Source organism: Epinephelus moara, chromosome 10, assembly GCF_006386435.1.
Source record: "Epinephelus moara isolate mb chromosome 10, YSFRI_EMoa_1.0, whole genome shotgun sequence".
Classification (NCBI taxonomy): Eukaryota; Metazoa; Chordata; class Actinopteri; order Perciformes; family Serranidae; genus Epinephelus; species Epinephelus moara.
In genome coordinates, this window is record NC_065515.1 from 30252073 (window position 1) to 30274184 (window position 22112).

Consider the following 22112-nt stretch of genomic DNA (forward strand, 5'->3'; position numbering starts at 1 on the left):
AGTGTGCATCATTTGTTAGTGGTTTGAAATCAGCCAGTGATGCATGGCATTCCCTGGCACTTTTTCCTCTGTCATTCTCCTATTATATAGCTCAGATTAAAAACAACAGACCTGTATTTTCGTTTTTTTGCTTATTACATCCCAATATCTGGTTGTCATACACAGGGTGTCACTTTTCAGTGGAACAATATCAAAATGGAGGCAAATGCAAGCAAAGCTTCTCACTAACTCTGGATTGACAAAGAAGGCCAAAGATATCTATACACTGCCAGATTTTCCGTGAATGTCGGCCCGTTTTGCCAGCAAGCTGCGAGCGTTTAGACACACAGAGCCGGATTGGCGAGTTGATCCGAGGTGCCGAGGTGCCCAATTTTCCGCCTCGTAGGGTAGTCATATTGGCAGAACCCTTAAGTTTAAACAGACTGAGGCGGCCTTCCGTAAAGGGAGGGGCTGTTGAAGACTTGTGGGAGGAGCTGTTGATGGCGCCGCACGTGCGACCCACTGGCGGTGGACAAACAGGAAACAGCTGATAGCAGGAATGGGCAAGCAGCTAGTAGCAAGAGGGAAACGCAAACCTGACGGACACTGTAAAGATGAGCAACTGGGGAGACAAGGAATTGCGCGCCCTCCTTGTCCTCGCAAACGAAGAGGCCATTAACCGTCAGATGACGGGGACGGTGAAGAACGGGCTGACTTACAAGAGAATCGCTGAAGGACTGACTAGCTGCGGCTTCCCTCCCACGTCACTGTTTACGTCACACGCTGAGCTACATGTTTTGTTTCTTGCTCACACCCCCCATTGCCCCGAAAAAGGCACATTCTGTATAAACAAAAGTAGGTAGGCGGCATTTTGCTGGACTCCCTGATTTTGTTTTTATACTGCCAATGCTGAAAAAAGACTGATTGGGCTTTCCTGCAAATTTGCACAACTCCGATCTAAAAGGGGCTTATGTTAGTGGGGCAACAATGTAACTTCAGCTAGTTAGCTGCAGAGACATTAGCATGGGCTGTAAAACTAAGATAATACGATGGTTAGTGTAATTTCTTTAAATTTTAGTAACAAAGGAAACACATTTGTGGATTTCTTGTTGTTGCAGCCATCTTGCAGATGATTGTTTATAATACTCGGTTTAGAGTGTGCCTCTGAAAACCCTCCATTTGAAGGGCCATGTACTCCTCCATCCCAAAAAGAATTGGTACACGCTACCCCTTGGCATGGACGTGCAAAACAAAGGGGTAAGGGCTAAGTGGTAGGGACAAGGGGTCTATTGAAAGTAGGCCTTTTATTATGACAAGATTAAAGATGTGCATTTGAAAGAGGAATGAATTAATGGCTCAGTAAGTAACAGAACACCTCATCAGAGAGTACCTGAAATAGCAGAAAGGAAAGGGAAAGAAACACTAGAAAGAAGTAGGGAGTCTGAGTCTGAGGAGAGGCAGAGTCTAGAGTCTGATGCAGAGGATGATCATTTAGAACATCTTCTACGGTTGCAAAGTAAAAGCATGCTTACACAACAATAAGTGCGCTCACTAAGCTCAGTGAATTGAGTGATGTGACAGTCGGCTCTGAGCGCACATCCGACCATTCCTTTAGCGCATACAGCCAGAAATGAAGGCAGCATTTGTGTCTAATGTCAGATCATTCGATGTTTCCATTAGCATCACTCTGGATTAAAGTCTAGATGTGCATACGTGATTGTTTATGTAAGATAAACACTCAACAGCCATGGAGATAAAGATAATGTGCTTTTTTTAACACGGCTGAACTGGGCAAGGGAACAGATGCTGAGTCGATGTTTAGTTTTTATAAAAGAGAGCCCTCTGGGAGCTGTGTTGGATGATGATTTTCTGTGTAAAAATCTCATCAGCGTTGCCACAGATGGAGTGGCTCTCCTTAACCGAGAGAGAGAATGAACTTGTGACGAGATTTAGACGGGAGTTTCCTCTGGCCCAGTCAGTTCACTGCTGTGCTCATCGCATGGAATTGGCAGCACATGGCTCTTTGAAAGAGGTAAAAGGCATTTCGAATTTTCCTCTCTAAAGTGCTTTCACTGTACCATCAGTCTCCCAAAAATGCAAGAGAGTTAAGTGGCACAGCTGCAGAACTGAATAGACAGATTCTGAAAATCAGTCTGGTTTTCACTGTGAGATGGGCAGCAAGCAGCTTCAACACAGTGAAAGCAGTGCTGGAGGACTCTCCTGTGCTGGCCGGTCATATTCAAATAGCAAATATTCATCCATCACCACACTCAAATTTGTAAAGGGCTTAATGACAGGGGCCTCCGAAAGCATCTTGCTTCATCAGGGTTCCTCAGTGACTTGGCATGCACCATGAATGTGTTATGTGAACTTCCGTAATTTAAGCTGTCACATTCAGCAGACTTTTGATGTCTTGAGAGTGAAGGGGCAAAACAGCAGATAAGGTTGAGGAAGGTACCGCCTCACGCTGAGTAAAGGTGTAGATCTTGCAGCCACACCAGGGAAAATAAACAGGTCGCACTTCTACCAAGCTATGGTTGATAATCTGAGAGTCCCTGAGAGTGAGTTGGTGAATCTTTTGAAATGTCTAGACAAGCATTTCTGGCCAAAGCATGAGTAACAGCCTCATTCTTTTTTGAGAGAAGGAAACAAGAGGTCTAGTAACCTAGTAAAATGAGACCAGGGAAGCAATCAGTGAATCAGAGATTGGAAGCTACAAGGAGACAATCAGGGAAAAACACTGAGACGATTTCTGATGGCTACAGGAAATGTAATGGCAATCAACCTAATAGCTGACATATTTCAGCCACAGCGGTGGACTAACTTACATTACCATATATAGGATCATGCTGTTAGCATGACTTAAGAGCTGAGAAAGAAAGGCAGAAGTCTCACAGTGTCTCCATCTGCTCTCCATAACTTCTTGAAACCAGTGCTCGTGCTTAAGACGTAATATTAAGGTCGGAATAAATAAAAGAACGGATAAAAAACACCTGTATGTAAAATTTTAAAATGCTTTTGCTGGCTCTTGCTTGTTCGTGAGATTTTTGCACTGAAAAGGGAGATGACAAAAGATGAATGACAAAGCATAGACAAGAAGCGCAAAAAACCAATGCTAGTAAGTCATTTTAGAAAAGATGAAAGATTGAAAGAGATTGAAATGGAGAGTGACTGGGCCATTTCATTCCACATTAAACTCTGTTTTTATACCCTTGAGATCTTGAATGAAAGCACACAATGCACAGTCACAGCACAGAAAGAACGGAGGTATACAATGGGCCCTGCAGCCAGCTGTAAAGGAGCTCTGGCAGCTTTTCATTGTTGTGCTGTGTTCTTTGATCATGTGGACCTCAACACTGGTATCTGTGAAAATAGAGACTGATAAAAATCCTGCATTTTTGCGGCATCTGGGCCAATAACAATTTGAAAAACAAAATGTTTAGTCAATTAATCATATGTCAGATGTTTTATTGCTGTTTTATTGAGGCTGTTTTAACATTTTCTTTTACCTCTTGGATCTCTCTTCCTGAAAAACAGAAATGGGCTGGAAGGCATTGCAAGACTGCGCAGTAAAATAGCTGGCACCAGTCCTGAAGAGTTTTCCCATTTGTACAAAGTCAGAGCTTTAAAGAAGGCCCATTCAGTCCTTGCTGACCACAGTCACCCCCTGTTCAGCGAGTACAAGCTGCTCCCATCTGGTCACAGATACACTCTACCCAGATGTAGGACAGATAGATAAAGAAAATAATGTGTCCCTGCTACTGTTGTATTCCTAAACAGTATAATCTAATTCTTTGTTTCATTCTGGACATGTCATGAGTTGTTTGTATTTATTTTACTCCTGGCCGTGCAACAAATTGCCCCTCAGGGATAATAAAGTTTATCTTGACCCCCTTGACCTTGACATTGACCTTGATTGACATTCGCTGGTTAACACTGAGCACAAAGTATTAGCAGGAAAGAAATTTGGACCAAATGGTGGTGCTACATTAAAAATTAAGGGATCGGCAAAGTGTTTACAAATAATCCTGAGAGGAGCATGAATATCTGAACCAATTTTATGGCAAGCTATTCAATAATTGTTGTGAGCTTCACTTCAGGGTCCAGTGTGTAGGATTTAGGGGGATATATTGGCAGCAGTGGAATATAATAAACGTTTTCTTCAGTGTATAATGACCTGAAAGTTGGTAGGGGTGCAACAATCCATCAATCTGGATCAATATATCGATTCAATGATCAACAATCCTATCTCATCAATGCATAGTGAAAACATTAACCCATATCATCATCTTTAGGTTACGCTTTTATTCTGAAATTCTGTGTCACGGTCAATCAGTAGCAGGCACATGGCAAGCAGCCAAGAGAAAGACAATGGGGATAACGTTATTTACTCTGGAATAAATCAGCAGTGTGGAAATATTTTGGATCTCGTAGGTAATACGGGTCAACAGACAAAGCACATGCAATATGTAAACAATGCCGCTATGAGATAAACACAACATAACATTACCTGCCCGGCTGAGCATCTCACTCTGCTTACTTCTTGCATCAACACAGCAATGTAACTGCTCTGTTTTAATAATACTGGACTGAAAAAATGTGCATGCAGGCTGAAAGTCAACTGTGCTGTTCTGTCAGGAGATGCAGTGACTTAAACCCATGGTGAGTAAGAAAAACTACAAATGATACATGATAATTTCTTAAGCTATGAGTGGAGGAAAACTCCACTAGCCTCTAGGCTAATTTATACAATGTAAACATGCCAAATCTAATAATGGGTACCTGCCTTCAAGTTGTATGAAAAAGATCTTGGTTTGGGTTGAAATGAAAACATTTCTTCACGAAAGGGCTCTCTCGCAGAAAGATAAACTTATCCCACCTGTTGTTTTATATGGGTTAATGGAGTCAGTATGAAGTGTGATTTACACCCCTACAAATAAGAATCACTGTGCTGTTTTAAAATGAGCTAATTATATCTACATAGGGAGTGGGACCCTGTTTATGGATATCGCCATGTTCCCTGCCATGTTTCTACAGAAGCCAGGAATGGACAAAACCTAAAACTGGCTGTAGACAGGCCATTTGCACTTTAGTGCAACTATAGTTAGAAGCCTATCTGCAACAAGCAGTCTCGAAAAAACAATGATTTCTAACATGAAACTGCTTTATTCAGTGTTTTTACCAGTTTAAATCAACAGGTACTTTTGCTTTGAAGTAGAGGTGACCTCTGCAGCTAATCTGGCTCCAGGTGAAAACCTCCTGAACATCTGGATCAGAATTAAGGAAAACAAACATTAGCATGTGGCATGCCAAACAGTATCAGAGAAACGCTGATTTATAAGGTGAAACTGCTTTATTCATTGTTGTTAAAGGCTTTAATGACCTGGTCTGTTTATTTTGGAGAGGAAGAGACCTCTGCAGATAATTCAATCAACATCAATTCAACAATCAACACTAAAGGAATCCTAACCCAGAAAAGTTTCAGCTGGTTGAAATGTCCAATTTTCACCACTGTATGCCACTAAATCCTCCTAAATCTTACACACTGAACCTTTAAAACCACAAATGTCAACCTCCTGATGGTGCAAGAGAAAAAGTCACGGGATCAGTAAAGTCCATCGGATTCAGCCTCTGGGGACAAGAAATGTCTGTCTCTTATCTCATAGTTGTTTCAGTTGATGTCATTCTGATTTCAGTCTGGGCCTAAGCAGAAAACAGACTGACTGTCAGATATGCCAAGCCATTAGCATGGCTTAAAATGCTGGATTCAGCTTCTCAAATGTGACAATTTGCTGCTTGTTCTGTCGTAATGCACTGAATAGCCTTTGGCGTTTTTAAGATAAGATCAGCCTTTATTGGCTGCCGTAGAAGAAATCTGTCTTTTGTGTTTTTTCATATGACAATGTCTCTTTGGGTTCTATGATAAGCATTAGTTTCACATTTTATAAACAGTGAGATCTCTTAAAATATCTGACAAATCTTCAGTAGCATCCCTAAGACTCTTTTGCTTTGCTGTACTGTGCTTTTCTACTTAGTTTGTGTTTATCCATATAAGGCACTGGCTCAGATTCTTGTTATGCCACATGCTAATTTGAACCAATGTTGTAAGAGGAAGCAATTGATCAATCAATATCTTGTCAATGTTTTGTTTTTTTTAATCTTACCTTTCTACCTTGCTGAAAGAGTAAAGGGTTAAACATTTCATAAGCATCCCTGCCCCTCCAAGCCCCACCTGTCACTTTTCATAATGTCACGACATACAAGAAAGATGCCTCAGCTTGTCCCATGCTGCCTTAGTCTTTGGTCTCTCACAGTGAAACCCTGAGGAGAGCGACCAGAATGTCCTCAGGACCTGTGTCTGTTGGAAGCGAAGGGGATCTTGCATGTCTCTGTGTGTTTATCATGAGTGTGTGGGCCAGATGGAGGTGATGGGGAGTGCGTGTGTGATGGTTCAGGTCTTGAGATGAGAGCCCTTATTGTAGCATCTCTGGTTACATAAAACCATCTGTTCCGTCTTCCCTCTTTCACACTCCGTCCCTCTCAGATAAATGAAAAACAATACTGCATTGTGACCCACATTAAAGGACTTATACTCATTCACAAAGGTTCATGGAACAACAGAGCGAGACAGAGACACAAACACAAAGAGAAGGCACACAATAAACACTGAAGTGCCGAGCACAGGTGAAAAGAGGCAGTGAATTATTTATACATTTGAATTATATCCACGCAATTGATGCAAATATAAACAAAAAATAAAGGCTCATAGAAATGGGAAACACAAAGAGTGAAAAATACTACGTAAAAAGACAGTGTATTATGGGTTGAAGGTGACCTTGTTAACATTTCCTCTGTGTACAATAAGAAAACAGAGAAGGAGTGATGTTTGCGACAGATTTCTCGCTGTATGTTTGAGTATATTGCAGCACGGAGGCAGTTATCCTATTAACATCCCTGTCAACTCAGCCCAAGAGACTAAACTACTCCGCGGTTTAATTCACACTCACGCATGAGAGGATTGCCATGCAACACATACTGACAACCAAGAGAGTAGCCGAGGTAAACACAGATCAAAAAAAGATTATTTTTCCTCTAAACCAAAACTCTCCTAAAGCTGATGCAACTGTGGCCGACATGACTGCTCGTTCCAAGGATTTAGCATAAAACTGGCTCATATTTGACCAACCAATGTTCCACTAGCTGTTGTAAGCTGTATAATCATGAGAAATGATGGTGAATGATTAGATGCATGTTCACTGTTGGTGTTTTGCTGAAGTTGAGGTAAGCAGCTTTGCCCCTCCCCACAGACCACGAGTCGTATTGCACCAAAAGTCCCACATACCCACTTATATAGTTACTAAAAAGCTACACAAAAATCTTTTCAATTGGAGCAGCATAGAGGAATGGCTTTTTATACACATGGTACGGTTGGGACTGATCAGCTGGAACCTCACATTAGGACAAAAAACAATCTTTGTGCGTCATTTGTCTGCCTTACTCTCTGTAAGTGCTAAAATGAAAAGTGTAAGATCCAATTTTTCCTCACTGGCTGTGTGGATTACTCACACCCACACCAAAGCTGCCTGGAACACCAGCAGAGAGGGCAGCGCTCAACAACACACCACACAAAGAAAGTACAAAGAGTGCAGACGAGCCATAATCTGACCGGTGTCGTCCTGACCCACGGTGAGAAACACATCCAAAATAGTTTTAAATTGAGTTTGGAGATGGATCCAAAATGGCAAAGTTTCATTCATGGTGGGAAATTATATCATCATAGCCTGTATCACAGACTCACTGGTTCAAACTTTAAAGTTGCTTTTCAGTATTGATGTCGTTGACGAAAACTGTGACGTCAATGACCTTTTTTCCATGAGGGAAACGAGACAGTGATGAGCTAAAAATAGATCTGGATACTAAAGACGAAGACAAAATCTATGTTTCATTCTTGTTGACCAGATAAGATGTGACTAAAATGATCGTGGTGGACTATCGGACATTGAAAGCCAAGAGCGGCAGTGCTTACAATCATCTTCAAATGCCGAATGAGTGACAGGCTGGCAAACTCCAGCAAACAGTCTGTGCCAGGATGTTTCGCTAGTCAGCAAAAACACTCACACCTGAGCAGCAAACCGTTGGTGCGAGTTATGAGCTGTAATTCAGCAGTAAATAAGCAGCCGTGCATGTCTGACTGTGTATGGGGAAGCAGTTGAATGGATTTGTTGAGTTTCTTAGTTGCAGCGGTGGCTATCAGCAATTAACTCCAATTGTTAGCCGCTGAACAGTAGTGGAGCAAGCAGCCACCGGCAGCCGGACTTCACAGCTGATCCCGCAGGTTTCCACTCAGACCGGACTCGTGAAGGTTTATGAGTTAAAAATGTTTGACAGGCAGGCGGGAGGCTTGGTTATCTGTGAGTGTAGCTATGTGGTAAGTAAACAGTTTGAATATGACAGTCAGGACACAAGTTTAAACCTCCAGATGAACATGTTGCAGATCTAGAAAGAATTCAGGCTTCTTAACAGTGAGATTGATAATTCAGAGTTTACAATGAACCCCGGTACAAATCCTAGTTGTCTCAGATAAGTTACATGTGGTGTCGAAGTTTTTGGGAGCATAAACAGATGTTGAGCTTTTCAAATGATGATCAGTAAGAGTGTGCTGGTAAATCACCCCTTAAACCTGTCAAAAACTGCTGGAGAAATGACAGTTTGTAAGTGTGTAGAAATTATTTGAAGTTGTGGGTCACTGTCACCTGTCAACCTGTCACTTTGATTCTAATTTCTGATACATGAAATAGCCCAACTGGATTAGTTTAAAGATTAAAAAAAAAAAAAAAAAAAAAAAAAACATAGAAAACACAGTGACTAAAAGTTGACTAAAATGTCAAATTTCTGTCAACTAAAACATTTTGTCGACCAAAATGCTTTGAATTTTCGAAGTCTATGAAGCATTTTCGTCCCAAGACTAAGACTAAATCTAAAATAGTTGTCAAAATTAACACATGGTGGCACATATGACATTCAGAGTGTGGGCCGTGATTGACTGCACACAGCTCTCACCTCATACGAGCAAACATGAAGGTAGCTGAGCAGAAATGGCAGCTAGCAGTGTTAGGCATGGTAACATCATTACCAGTGCTAACAACGGCAACAGTGTTGACAGAGCCAACGGTATTAACCTCGGGGGACTGGAGGTTGGGCGTTACCCTTCCACACTGACACCATTCTGCCACTGGTCGTCAAGACAGCGTTATTAGCGGCTACCACTGTATGAGTGCAGAGCAGGGCTGCGGAGATTAGCAAGCCAGTGGAATACACACATAGAGACTTGCAAGCACTAACATGCATGCGCAATCGGCCCAGCAACCAAAACAAAGTACAGAGAAGCTCGAATTACAACACACACAGGAGTAGTGTGACTTCAGTCTCTCCTCAGGATGACATTATTTCACTACATCTTTAGATAGTAAACAGTTGTTTGCTGTTATATTAATGTTCACATCTCATAGAACATTTAAATACTTAAATGCACAAGCACAAGCATTCTGGGACGACCTGTGAACGGTATTCTATGTACTGGACATACAAGCTAGTATCAGGTAGCCTATCATCATCGTGCCTGTGTCATGCATGTCTGAAATATCGGCTAACTACAATAACCTACAGTGAAATTACAGTACAAAACAGCCTTTTCAAAGAACCTTTCCAAAGGGAGTACTGTATTGTATGGTCCACCTCTCTATTCCTGTATTATTTTGGGGTATTTACAGATCATCAGGCTAACAGAACACAATATTACTGGTGCTGGTTCAAGCAGAATAATCACGTTTGAGTATTGCCCGTTTCTTTTGTGTAAACACTGCCACTGGCTCTGGGTCAACATCTGTTATGAGGGTTTTTTTTTTGGCATTTGTGGAAACTAGCAAAAAAAAAACAAATAAAGGCAGTAAGGCTAAAGCTGAAGTCAGACCAAAATTCGCCTGAAAATATTTACTAAAGTATTGTGGCCAAAAGCAATGAGAGACAGGAAATAGCATGAGAAGAGATGTAAACATATAAACATATAAGCTTGTTAATTATGCAGCTTTTTATCAAAAACTTCACGGTCTATCTCTGTTACTGTCGCCTGCACTCACGACAGCCAAGAGGCATCCCTACTGCTCTCGATTATTTCACCCTGCGGTTTTAAAGCATATAAACAATATCACATGATGGAATGGGAAGCAAATTTCAGTCTGACTGCACCATAAGTTTTTAGCTTGTCCCTTGACATGTAACCATCCATAGGCCATTAGACACCGTTGAACAGTTGTAGAGCCCCTCCTCATCCATAGTTTTGTTGTAGTCTTCTTTTCTCTGAAGCCATAAAAGCATATTAAATCTTCCTCAACTGAAAGACCATGACACCATTTGGCCTGTCACAACAGCTACTTTTGTTGGCTGAAATTTTCTCCTAGAAAATAATTGCGATAAACAATATAACTGGTATTTTAAGGCCATTTTATGCTGCTGATCTAATGCTAATATAATAGTATAATAATAAAAGTAAAGTAAACTTTTAATGTCTTAAGAATATTCAGAAATTGCAAATTGGCAAAACACCTATTATCTTCACTTCACCTGGTACTCTGTCACTGTGTGAGTGTGTGAGACACAGAGAGCAGACGAGGACAGAAGCAGCACAAACAGAAATGACAGAAAAATGCTTAGGCGCTGCGCCCAGGTCTCTTAATGTCAGAAAAACCCTGCTGTTTATTCTGGCATCATACTGGGTAAAATGTTGGTGACATTCTCTTGTAAACAAACACGCATGTAAACACAAGGGCAATATCATATAATACCTGGATATGACCTCAATTTTTTTTGCTGACCTTGATAAGTTGGCAACAAAACTATCGTGACAGGCCGACCAGTGCAAAGTATGACTGCTCAGTTCATGAAAATATTATCAAAATCGCAGGAACAGCTATTTTGTGATAAAGATAAATGTGACACAATATAAATGAAGCATTGTGGTGCTATAGAGATGCCCCGGCCTACAAATCATATTCCAGACATGAGGTGCTGTTGGTACAAACCCCAGCAAAAATCACATCACCATCATTTTAAAAAATTTTCAGTGAAAATAAAATGCAAAAAGTACCACTCCCACTTAAACTGCGACAAATACTGTGCAGCCTGAGTGCAAAGTAAAGCAAAACATGACCGTGTCAGTTGAAATCATCAGCGTATGATTGTAGAGAGATTCACAGTGGCAGGAACTCTGTAGGCCTGTTTGTTTTGTTTGTTTTAATTAACAAATACACTGAGCACTACTTGACCAGTTTTTTCCTCTCCTGCAGATGGCTAATGTTAATGCAAGTTTGCCACCAGCTGGCTGTCAGCAGCGGTCAGTAAACATGATGTGATTGGCATGTCACAACCCTAATATGATTACCAATTTAACAGATATGTTTGTTTGTACTGATTGTAATTACTCCCCTTCGCCTGATTAAGACAATCTAGATGAAGTGCTTATGGCAATTTCTAAAGCTACATTAAATTAATGTCTGATTTCTAGTGCGTGTGCTCTTTAAATGCATCTGTCGGCAGTCATTTCGCTCTGTCCTAAATTAATGTCTCTGTCCTATACATGCACAAGATATTCTTATACAGAATTCTCAGTATGTGCCGACTTTCAGTAATCAACACTCATTTACAGTTCCCTTCTGCACCACACTGGCACAAGCACACCCAGCCGCACACACAATCCAGGAGGCACTCTGAAACAACTGTGTACATCAGCAAGAAAAATAATTGAATCCCAAAATAACTTCTTGCTCACTCCGCCTCCTTCCAAACATTGATGAAAGTACTTAAATAAGTACAAGAAAAAGAGGGGATTGAGAGGAGATGAGGAGCTGTGCTGATGACTGCTACAGGCATATACAGACACACATATACATACACACACATCTACCAGCGTCAGGCTTCACTAGGGGAGGGAATAATCAGACCCGAGGACCTTCAGGAAGATTCGCCGACCCTGACTTTATAGCAGCAGTAATGCCTGAAGGAGACATAGTGTAATAGCTTCGTAGAGGAGAGGAAGGCCAGGAGGGAAAAGCACACGGGGGGGAAACATGTCTGCCTCTACCACCAGGGTTACTGACGACTGACAGACACCTCACCTGCTATAAAGTCTGCGGATGCCCAAGCGGACGGTACAGCCACCAATAAACTTGCTGTTAACAAAAAGAAATGGAAGCAATCATCAGATTCTATAAAAGTAAAATAATACATGTGGGTAACAGATTGACACCACAGGTCTCCAGAAAAGCTTCAGCTGTTGTTGGCACAGATTCTCAAAGTCTCTGAAAGTCTACTGAAGGGACTGAAGATCATTCTTCCAAATATTTTTCCCTCACTTGGTGGTTTTCATGATGCTGATGGAGGGCACTGCAGTGTATGATTTTAGCACGTTTTAGAATTGTTGTTGTTTAATTCCAACTCCCACTGTATGAGTGAAGTGTCTGCGATGTAAAGCTCACAATCTATGTGCTAACACTGTGTGGTCCGATCATCAATCCATGGCACTGTGCATGTAAAATAGACAATTTAACAGCCTGTCGGTCCCTGTAGACTGTTCTGGCTATTAACAAGTGTCAATAAAGATTCATTTGAAAGCTCTGGGATGTAAATTTGCACTCCTTAGGTTGTAGACGGAATGATCCATCCTACACTGCCTTACTATGCCTCTGATTGGCTTTCCATGAACAAATCTATCAGCAAAGGCAATGAGTACTAGCCAATCAAAGGGAGAGTTGGGCAGGTCATGCCTTTGCCATCATAGGAAATGTAAATTTGCCTCCAAGACAACAGACAGGTAGACGTTTGTTGGTAGCAGAGATATGGTTCACAATAATGTGGAGACTGACGTCCCAAAAATAGTTTAAAAGTCAATCTCTGCAAAACAGGTCAGTCCAACTTTTAATTCTCTCCATCTCTTGCAAACAACAAAAGTTAGCAAGTTAGCTGCTTCTGACGTCTGGAATCTCCCATCTTCAGAGGGCTTGAGATGCGCCCTCGTTGAGGACTTGGCTCAGAGTTAAAAGCTGAAAAGTTAGCAAGTTAGCAGCACCAAAAATCTAGCTATGTACAGGCTCGTTGTACAACTAAAATGAGTCGTGCAGCCAAAAAATTGGATCAGAAACGGGCTCAAATCATACAGTGTATGTCCAGCTTAACCCGTCAGTCCAAAATTTTCCAGAGGTGTTGAACTGGTTTCAGATCTGATGACAGTGATGGTCACAGCATATTATTCACATCATTTTCATACTCATCAAACCATTCCATGAACCTCAGTGTTAAAGCATCTGCACTGATGTTGATTTACTCATTTATTCAGTTTTTCCTTTATTCTGTCACAATGTGTGGATATACATCTGTGTGTCTGTGTGTGTGAGTCATTCCAGTCAACCATGTTCATACTGCACTCTTCTGGTAGAAACAGAGATTTCAGCTCCTCAAGAATTCACATGCATTTCACTTAATGTCTTCTCAGTAAGCAGGACTTACTGTTCAATGTGATTTATCGAAGAATACTGAAAAAAATGTATTTATTTTCTCTTTGTGCCAACTCCTGTGCCTTTAATTCATTTTCCCCAATAGGTCCTTATTAAATGTATTGCCTAGAATCGCAACCATTAGTCAATTAGTCGAGAGACAGAAAATGTTCACTGGTCTCAGCGTCTCACATGTGAGAACTGGATGCCTTTTGTTGACATGAGTATGTTTGGGGTTTGGACTGTTGGTCAATTAAAACAAGCAATTTGAATACATCACTTTGGGCTGTGAGAAATCACAGGTTAAGTTCAAATAATACTACACTTCCCCCTTATTTAAATAAAAGGCTTTTTTAAAAAACAAAAACAAAAAAAAACACTCTTTTACTCTCTTTCCTTGTCTTTACTTACAATCTCTCAATCAAAACAATGTTTGTTTCCTGGGCACTGTTGCACGGTTGAAATACTAGTAACCAAGAGCAGCAGTTCCCAACCTGGCAGCAGTTACAAGAGGAACCAAACACACACGTGTATATACAGCACACATAAACACACATACACGTAAGTGCAGCACCAATCAGGACTGATTAGCACTAACCCTTCCATCGGCCTTTATTCATCTAACTGAAAGGAATAAGAACACTTGCAGACTCAAGACACACACACACACACACACACCATGCTCGAGAGCAGGGCCAATCAGGACTGATTAGCTAGTTAAGTAAAAGCGTATTTGAATTTGACACGACTGGACAACTGGCTGCCCGCCAAGAAGTGGCCACTTGCTGTTTGTGTTTGTGTATGTGTTACCTGAAACTGCCCTGCTGTACCTGTAGTGTGTGTGTGTGTGTGTGTGTGTGTGTGGGTGTGTGGGTGTGTGTGTGGGTGTGCATGTGCACGTGTGGGTGTGTATACAACTGTGTCTGAAGGCATGGTGCATAAAAAATTAAACAAGGCAGCATCTTTTTCAACAGGCTGAATGCAACATGACAGATCAGTCACTGATGCAGAAACAGATTCTAACAAGATTTCTGAGGCCTAGTATTTGCTCAGTGTGACTGAGGGAACCTGTGGTTTGTTATAACATAAGTTTGTCTCCACTGTCCAGCTGTTCAGTTTCATTTATTTAACCTTCAAATGACCCCAAACTAGGTATGAAAACAAAATTATGTTTAATGTCAAACATGTGTTCTTTACAAGTTCATCTCTGTCAGAATGTCAGATTCATGACAGCACACCTAAGGTCACAGTCCGTTGAGTCAAAGTGAAACCATTCATTGAGCTGCTCCTCTCATCTATGCTTGCCAGCTAGCACGACAGAGATTCTAATTCTGTAGGGAAACACTGGAACTACATCATCAACAAAAAGCTAATATGACATAATGACATCATCAAATTGGACACGTTCCACTCCTCTGCTGTGCCAGGAGATCCTGACAAATCACAGAGCGGGTGACGAGGCAGAACCTTGGCTTTGACCAATGCCAACAGACAATGCACTTAGAAGAATAAAAACACTCCTTCTGTCTCCCGACTCCCGTCTCTATCCCCAGCCAAAGTCAACTGTAACGTTTTCTCCATAGGCTCCCTCAGTTCTTCTCACATCTGAATTTTTGCCTCCATTCCCAGGACGGGTGCACCCCTCTGTGCCTCCTGACATCTGTCTGCTGATTCAGGGGGGCAATCAAACCCTAAAGTCTCCCTCTTGAGCTATGTCTGTTTTGCGATGTATTTTCTAAAAACAGCCCCTCTCTGACTTCATTTCCTCCAGGTACCAGGAGGTATAGGTATTAACACTTTAAGATAAGAAAAAAAAAACTTTGAGAGACAGAGTTACATCCAAGACATTGATTAGACACTGCAATTTAGACACATCTTGTCCTACAATCTTATCGATAACTACGTGAAGTGATCTCTCTACCTGATTTTAAAGCTCTCATAAGTACAAGGATGAATGAGTTGGCTAGGTCTTGTCATTGTGCGTAGGTGTTCTAATATTTCTACATGTTACTGTGTATCTTTTATGTTTTTTATTGTGTGGTTGTTTGGCTGTAACTTTTTTTGTGTGCTGCTGTCTTGGCCAGGTCTCCCTTGTGAAAGAGGTCGTTGATCTCAACAGGACTTACTTTGCTGTGTGATATATCAACAGAGCTACTATATACCTTATCGATTGCAGAGTATTGCAGATGACAGATCTGTATCAAGATCATTTGGTTATGTTTTTGAAAAAAAATTGTTGACATGTTGTAGTTCAGTATCATTATTGGCCTCAAAATCAAGTATCAGTCAGGCTACTTACAGCAAGTAAGCTCTTTTCTCTGAAGGGTTATGTTTTATTTTGTTAAAGTATGTTCATTGCTTATAACATGAGGTGGTCTTTGTTAAAGTGGGGGTGAACCTTTTCCCACTACAAACCACCGCAGGAGACTCTGGGACAAAGACTGACCTTCAATCATGTGTAAGTGCTGAATCTATCTGATGTATGTGAGAAACTCAATATTCACATCAGCTAAAGCATGTCCCTATCCAGTTACACAGATACCACACACCCACACAGGCAGGTATGCCTGACCTCTCTACTGATGGTATAGTATAGCATATGTGTATCTACTTAATGTGTCAGCAGTGGAGCCTGTGCACGGAAAAATGGATAACTCCGGGTGTTTGATGTTTCCAGGTGGTTTTACATTGTGTCAGTGGGAGTGTTACTGCCATCGAGCAAGTTTGTGTTCAACTGTACTGTCCACTCACCATTCAGGATCAACGGGCGTGATGTCTATCCTGGGAGGAGCTCCAAAGGGCAAGGACGTTGGCCTGGTCATGATTTCCTCATCAGGCGTCCGCGACCTCTCCCCCTGGCGCCATGACAACGGGGGTAGCTGCAGGTTGCCTGAGAATCGGCGTCGGCCACGGCGCAGGTCAACACCCAGTGTGCAGGATGTGAAAGACTCACTGAGGCAGCAATCTGGAGGCTCTTTGCAGTCCTGAGAGGAGAAAGAAATGAATGAGGAAGTGTGTGAACTTAAAGAACCCACTTTTAATATTAATTTAGAGATGCATGGAGAAGTGGAAAATGGGAGTATGGGGATAATAGAGGATTAAAGCAACAGTGCAGAGCTCAACTTATGAGATAAGTCTTCCTTTTAATTCAAAGTATGTCCTGTCTTTAATTACCTAAACCACAACTTTTCTTCAGCTCATCAACTGTTTGCCCACTAAGGGGCGCCACAGGCCTGTTTGTGACTAATGAGTTGCACAGAAAAAAGCAGTACACCTCACTCTCTAGTGACCATTACAAAATATTTTCTCGCTTGACACCTCTTCTCACTTTCCTGAACCTGCTGTCTTAGATGACCTCACATATATGTGTAGAAATCCTCCAAGTTAGTTATGTTAGCTGTTTTAAGAAATGTCACTCTGCAAACCTTTGACAGCTCGTGCTCTGATGCCTTCAATAAATGTTAAAACAACATTGTGTAAAAAAAAAAAAAATTACTGTAGACTATAACATCATGAATCCCACATGATTCTAGGATTAATTTTTCTTTCGTCATCTCTCCACAAACACATCCATCCTCCACTCTTCCCTTCCGCCTCATTTACTGGTTTAATTGGTCTTGTTAGTGTGTGCTGTCTGTAGCAAACTGATTGCAGGGCACAAATAACATGTTTACTTCTCTGCTGCACAGTCTAATTAACATGTTACTCTGAGGGGCATATAAATCTTTATCTCTATTGTCTCATCAGCTTGCATTCATAGTTCTCAAAACCAGGGTCGGATTTATTGAGGCATCTCAGAGACAGACGTCATTCTCAGTTCAGCAAGGGACTAAAAATACCCCCTTTATACAATCTCAACAAAGAAAAGTAGTCTTCAGCTTAGCTTTTATCAAAACATACTCTTTTTACAATCAATGCATTTCTCTCTTTTGTTAAATGGTTACTCAAAAATCAGTTAATCTATATGTTAAACTCCTTCTTTTCCTAATACTACCATCAAAAAATAATAATAACCTTCCTGTCAAACATATTTATTATGCATTTATACTTCGGATTTAGGAGTTAAAATAACTGCAGCTAAATAAGCAGCACCTCATCATGTGCTCAGCAGCAAACAGAGGCATCCACAGAGGTCACCTTTAACATGTGCCAGATTTTAGACTGCGCTGTAACACTAAATTACACTGTTTCATAAATACGAAATCTGTGTCATCTTGATTGTGTCTTCTGGTTGACCTGAATAAACATTTTAAAAAGCAGTGACAGGTCACTTTCTATTTAGCTCTCTAAAGTTGAGATGATTAATTGATTTATCACCTGCCAATTTTAATGAGCAACTATTGTGATGACTTATTCCCCAGTTCCTGCATCTTTTTGTATGGATACATTACTTTTCTTTGCTTTATGTAACTGTATATTGAATTACGTCAGATTTTGGACTGTTGGTTAGACAAAAAAGAAATCTGAATAAGCCACATTAGGCTTTAGGAAATTGTGAGTGGTAATTTTCAGCATTTTCAACATTGTATAGACCAAATTACTCGAGAAAGCAATGTGTAGCCTATATCATTTGATCCATTCATCAGTCCAGAAACTATGAAATGATGATGGATCCCCCACCCTGGGTTCGAACCAGGAACCCTCTTGCTGTAAGAGGACAATGCTAACCACTGCACTACCACAGTACCACAGTATCATTAAAATGTGCTGAACATGTCCAAAAAGCACTGACATGCTGAAATCATTTCATCAAGTTTCCTATAGAAACCCGCAAACAAAAATTAACCCCACTATGCACTTTATATTTGTATAAACATTAAAATAACAACATAACCAACACCTTCTGTACGCTTATCATATTGATAACCAAATCAGATCATCAACAGTATAAATAGCCACTCATCAAAATGCTCGCTCAAGTGTCTGTGTCAAGTAAAAATTGACCTACTAGCGCCATAGTAGAATGTCCCTCACAGTGAGTTTTTCAAAGCATGACAATCAGACACAGCTTCAATAATAATGATCATTTGAAATGGTTAACAGTAACCACTGGGAATTTTACTGTGGTTAACTGTGAAACCAGTAACCTCATCCCTATGACACACAGAGACAAACAACTGATCACGCTCACAATTACACCCACGGGCAAATTAGAGTTGCCAATCAACCCGACCTGCATGAAACTGGAGGAAACACATGCAGGCACAGGAAGAACTTGCAAGCCCGGAACGTTTGAGCGCAGAGCTTCCTTGCTGTGAGGCCACGGCGGTTTTATTTGATAATGAAAATAATTGTCAGTTGCAGCTATACAGTGATGTCACTCTCTCAAAGAACAGCCTCCACTCCCTGTTGATAGTGTAGGAAGCTTCAGACAGTTAATAACTCAGAGGTAGGAGGTTGTTTTTTTACTCCTGGACCTGTGCTGTACAAGTCTAGTCAGAGTTCGCAGAGAAGCAGAAGAAAAAATGAACGACCAAATCATTTGTACCGATTCTTTTTATTGAGCTCCATACCTACTGGGTCTCCTGTAGTAAAGCACTCCTTCCAGTAAACACAGCCTCCCACTCTCAGTCCCACAACAGCTCTTCTTGGCTACTTGCCTTCGCCCTTCTACTCAAGGCCTCTGTGCTTCTGTTTAAAACTAACTACACAATGCCAGTAATTGTGATGGAGGCTTTACGACCTTAATTAATTCTTTCTTTATACAGAATAAGCTACTGTGACAAAGTGTAGCTGACTTTTAGCAGCATGGGTGGTGACTTATTTTCCCTGTTCAGACGCTGCTAATGACCACATACAGCAGATGCATTTGGGAACTTGGTGTTTTGTTGAAAAACTCAGCGTTTGCCTCCAGCCATTCATTGCAGATTGCAATTTATTACGCTCGAAGGATGTTAATGCAGATGTTTTCCAAGTGTTCTGAAGAGAGACTTCACTTACTGCATTTCACCTTGTGACAGCTCTTGGCAGACACTATTATACTCAGTGCTCGTCTGAACAGTTCAATTTCTTGTATCAAATTCTTGCACTTGTATGAGCACTTCAGATAAGTGCTGTGTACTGTCTGCTCTCCAGTTTGACATGCAATGTGCGAACTATTTTTTGGCTATTGTGTATGCCTAATTTTGTGCCCACACTGCCAACCAAATTCCCTCTGGAATAATGAGGTCAATCAATCAATCAATCAAAGCAGTCTGTAAACACTTAGCTTGCAAGGTTAAGCAAGGCATCTTCATTTACTTTAAAATATTAATTAAAAATCTACAAGGTGAAAAACCTTCAGCTTGAAACAATGCAATATTCAGAAGATGCCACCTCTGCATGTATAATGATGGGAAATATACCACTACTAATCCATAATTAACGTCCTCAATACAGTAGCTGCACAAACTGTTAGCGTGTCCTGCCCTCTAGTGGCCTAAACACTTAACTAGCAACAAGACTCAACCCTGTAAATCCAGTGTTTGATTAATTTGGGTACTGACTCATTGCATTACCAAATACAGATTTCCACATTTACTTTTCTTTTTTAGTCATGATTTCTAAGAATGTTTCTGATATGTTGTGATAAATAACGGACCTTGTATATTGTCATTCCTTGCTTTGTATTCACAGAAGCATCGTAATTTCACAGTAAATAATAAATGTCATGCTGTTATTGTGAGGATGAGGAAGACCTTGTTTTGAGAAAACACAGCTGGGAAACAGATTAGCCTGGCAACTGCTGTTTAGAGGAGTATAAATACATGGCAGCCGTCAAAGGTAGAAGAATTACATAATGAAATACAAAGCCGTGAAAAGTGATTTGTGAAATTAAAATAGCCTCTGCTACAGTGCCCTCTGTAAGAATAAAAAAAGAACAAGGAACAGAAAGTATTGCTTTCCGATGCTGCTGAGAGATCCGCTGTTGAGAGATGGAGGGTCGTGAGTAAGGAGGAAGAGACAACAATACTTTTCCATGATAGCTCAGAGATGAGATAGTGTGGTGGACGAAGTGAGATACAAGAGTGATAAGGACTGCACCGCAGAGCAGAGAGGATAAAGAAAGGAAGATGGAGGTTGGCGATATCAGTTGAGAGAAGACCAACACAGGGAGAGAAAAAAACTGAACAAGCAAACATTGAAAAAATACCAGAGCAGAGTTGAGCGCACGTGTATAAAAATAGAGATGATGCTCAATGTTAAGTGACAATCATATCTCAGATTAGATCTGAACATACTGCCAGCGCCCAAGCCATTGTAACTCTTTACAGGGCTTCGAAGCAATAACAGTTTCAAAGTCAGTGTCATTTATTTTCTGTTTGATGGTACTAATAAACTTCTTGATTCTCTGCAAATACACAGTCATATTTGTGCGAGTTGCTCTGGATACTTCCTTCTCTACAGGAAGGAAGTGTTACTCTGAAGGACATCATGGCTGCACAAAAGGACAACTTTTAAAATGTGAGCCATTTCCCTTTTCTTTTCAATAAAGCAGTCCTGTTTTTCTCTCATTCTCTCACAAAGGTGTGAAGCGGAACATTTGATCGACTCACACAGAGAAGAAGGAGACGGAAGTGCGTGTGCATTAAGTCCTGGAACAATTCAACTGGTCTGACTCATCAGACGTGAAGCTGTGACTAGGCTTTTATAAACACTTAATATTTTCAGAGGCGAAAAGGGTCCAGTCGTGGATACGGTCAGTAAATGCAAAGACGTGACTAAGACCTGAGTCATTTATACTTACTCTACAACTGTACTTTTTCTCATATAACAGATTGGACTGCAGCAAGACGTTCACGGCGTCTCCAGACTCTTTCACGCCTGTCACATGTGCTCATTGTGAACTTGCTCTCATCTATGAAGAGAACGGAGCGCCAATGGCGGACCTGCCATTTCTGGTGTTCTCTGCTGAATGCCAGTCAAGCTGCAACGTGCTGGGCTGTGAGCACAGGTCCCACTAGAGGACATCGGGCCTTCACACCGCCCTCATGGAGTCTGTTTCTGACAGTTCAGTCAGAAACATGCACACCAGTAGCCTACTGGAGGTCATTCTGTAGGGCTCTGGCAGTGCTCCTCCTGTTCCTCCTCACACAAAGGAGCAGAGACTGGTCCTGCTGCTGGGTTGATGCCCTTCTATGGCCCTGTCCAGCTCTCCTCATGTAATGGCAGGTATGTCAGTATCTCCTCCAGCAAACCTTCTAGTGACCGCACATATGGATGTGCCATCCTGGAGGAGGAATACCTGTGCAACCTGATTGGGCTGCAGGTACCACCTCATGCTACCAGTAGTGACAAGGACACTAGCAGAACACAAAACTAGAGAAGAATCAGTCAGGAAGGATAGAGAGAGAGCAACTGTCTGTGACCACCACATGTAAAACCATTCCCTTTTGGAGGTTGTCTTGCTTTTGCCTCTCCATTGCACCTGTTGTCACTTTCATCTGCACCAAAGCAGCTAAAACTGATTCACAACACATCACTTGTGCTTCCTAAATGGACAGATTGATATCCCTGAGGTTTAACTGACTTGGAATTATACTGTGACAATTAAGTGTTCCCTTCATTTTTGAGCAGTGTAGTTATTTAGATTTTTTTTTTTAAACAAAC

The 22112-nt window shown here is 41.2% G+C and overlaps 1 protein-coding gene across 1 annotated transcript in view; it reads right to left on the bottom strand.

Moving 5' to 3' along the window:
* The window catches only part of pde4ba (phosphodiesterase 4B, cAMP-specific a), a 219449-nt gene that overhangs the window by 155047 nt on the left and 42290 nt on the right, over positions 1–22112 (bottom strand). The window contains exon 3 of the mRNA XM_050056037.1: positions 16275–16507. Within this exon, the coding sequence (XP_049911994.1) occupies positions 16275–16507 (233 nt within the window). The remainder of the gene's footprint in view (positions 1–16274; positions 16508–22112) is intronic.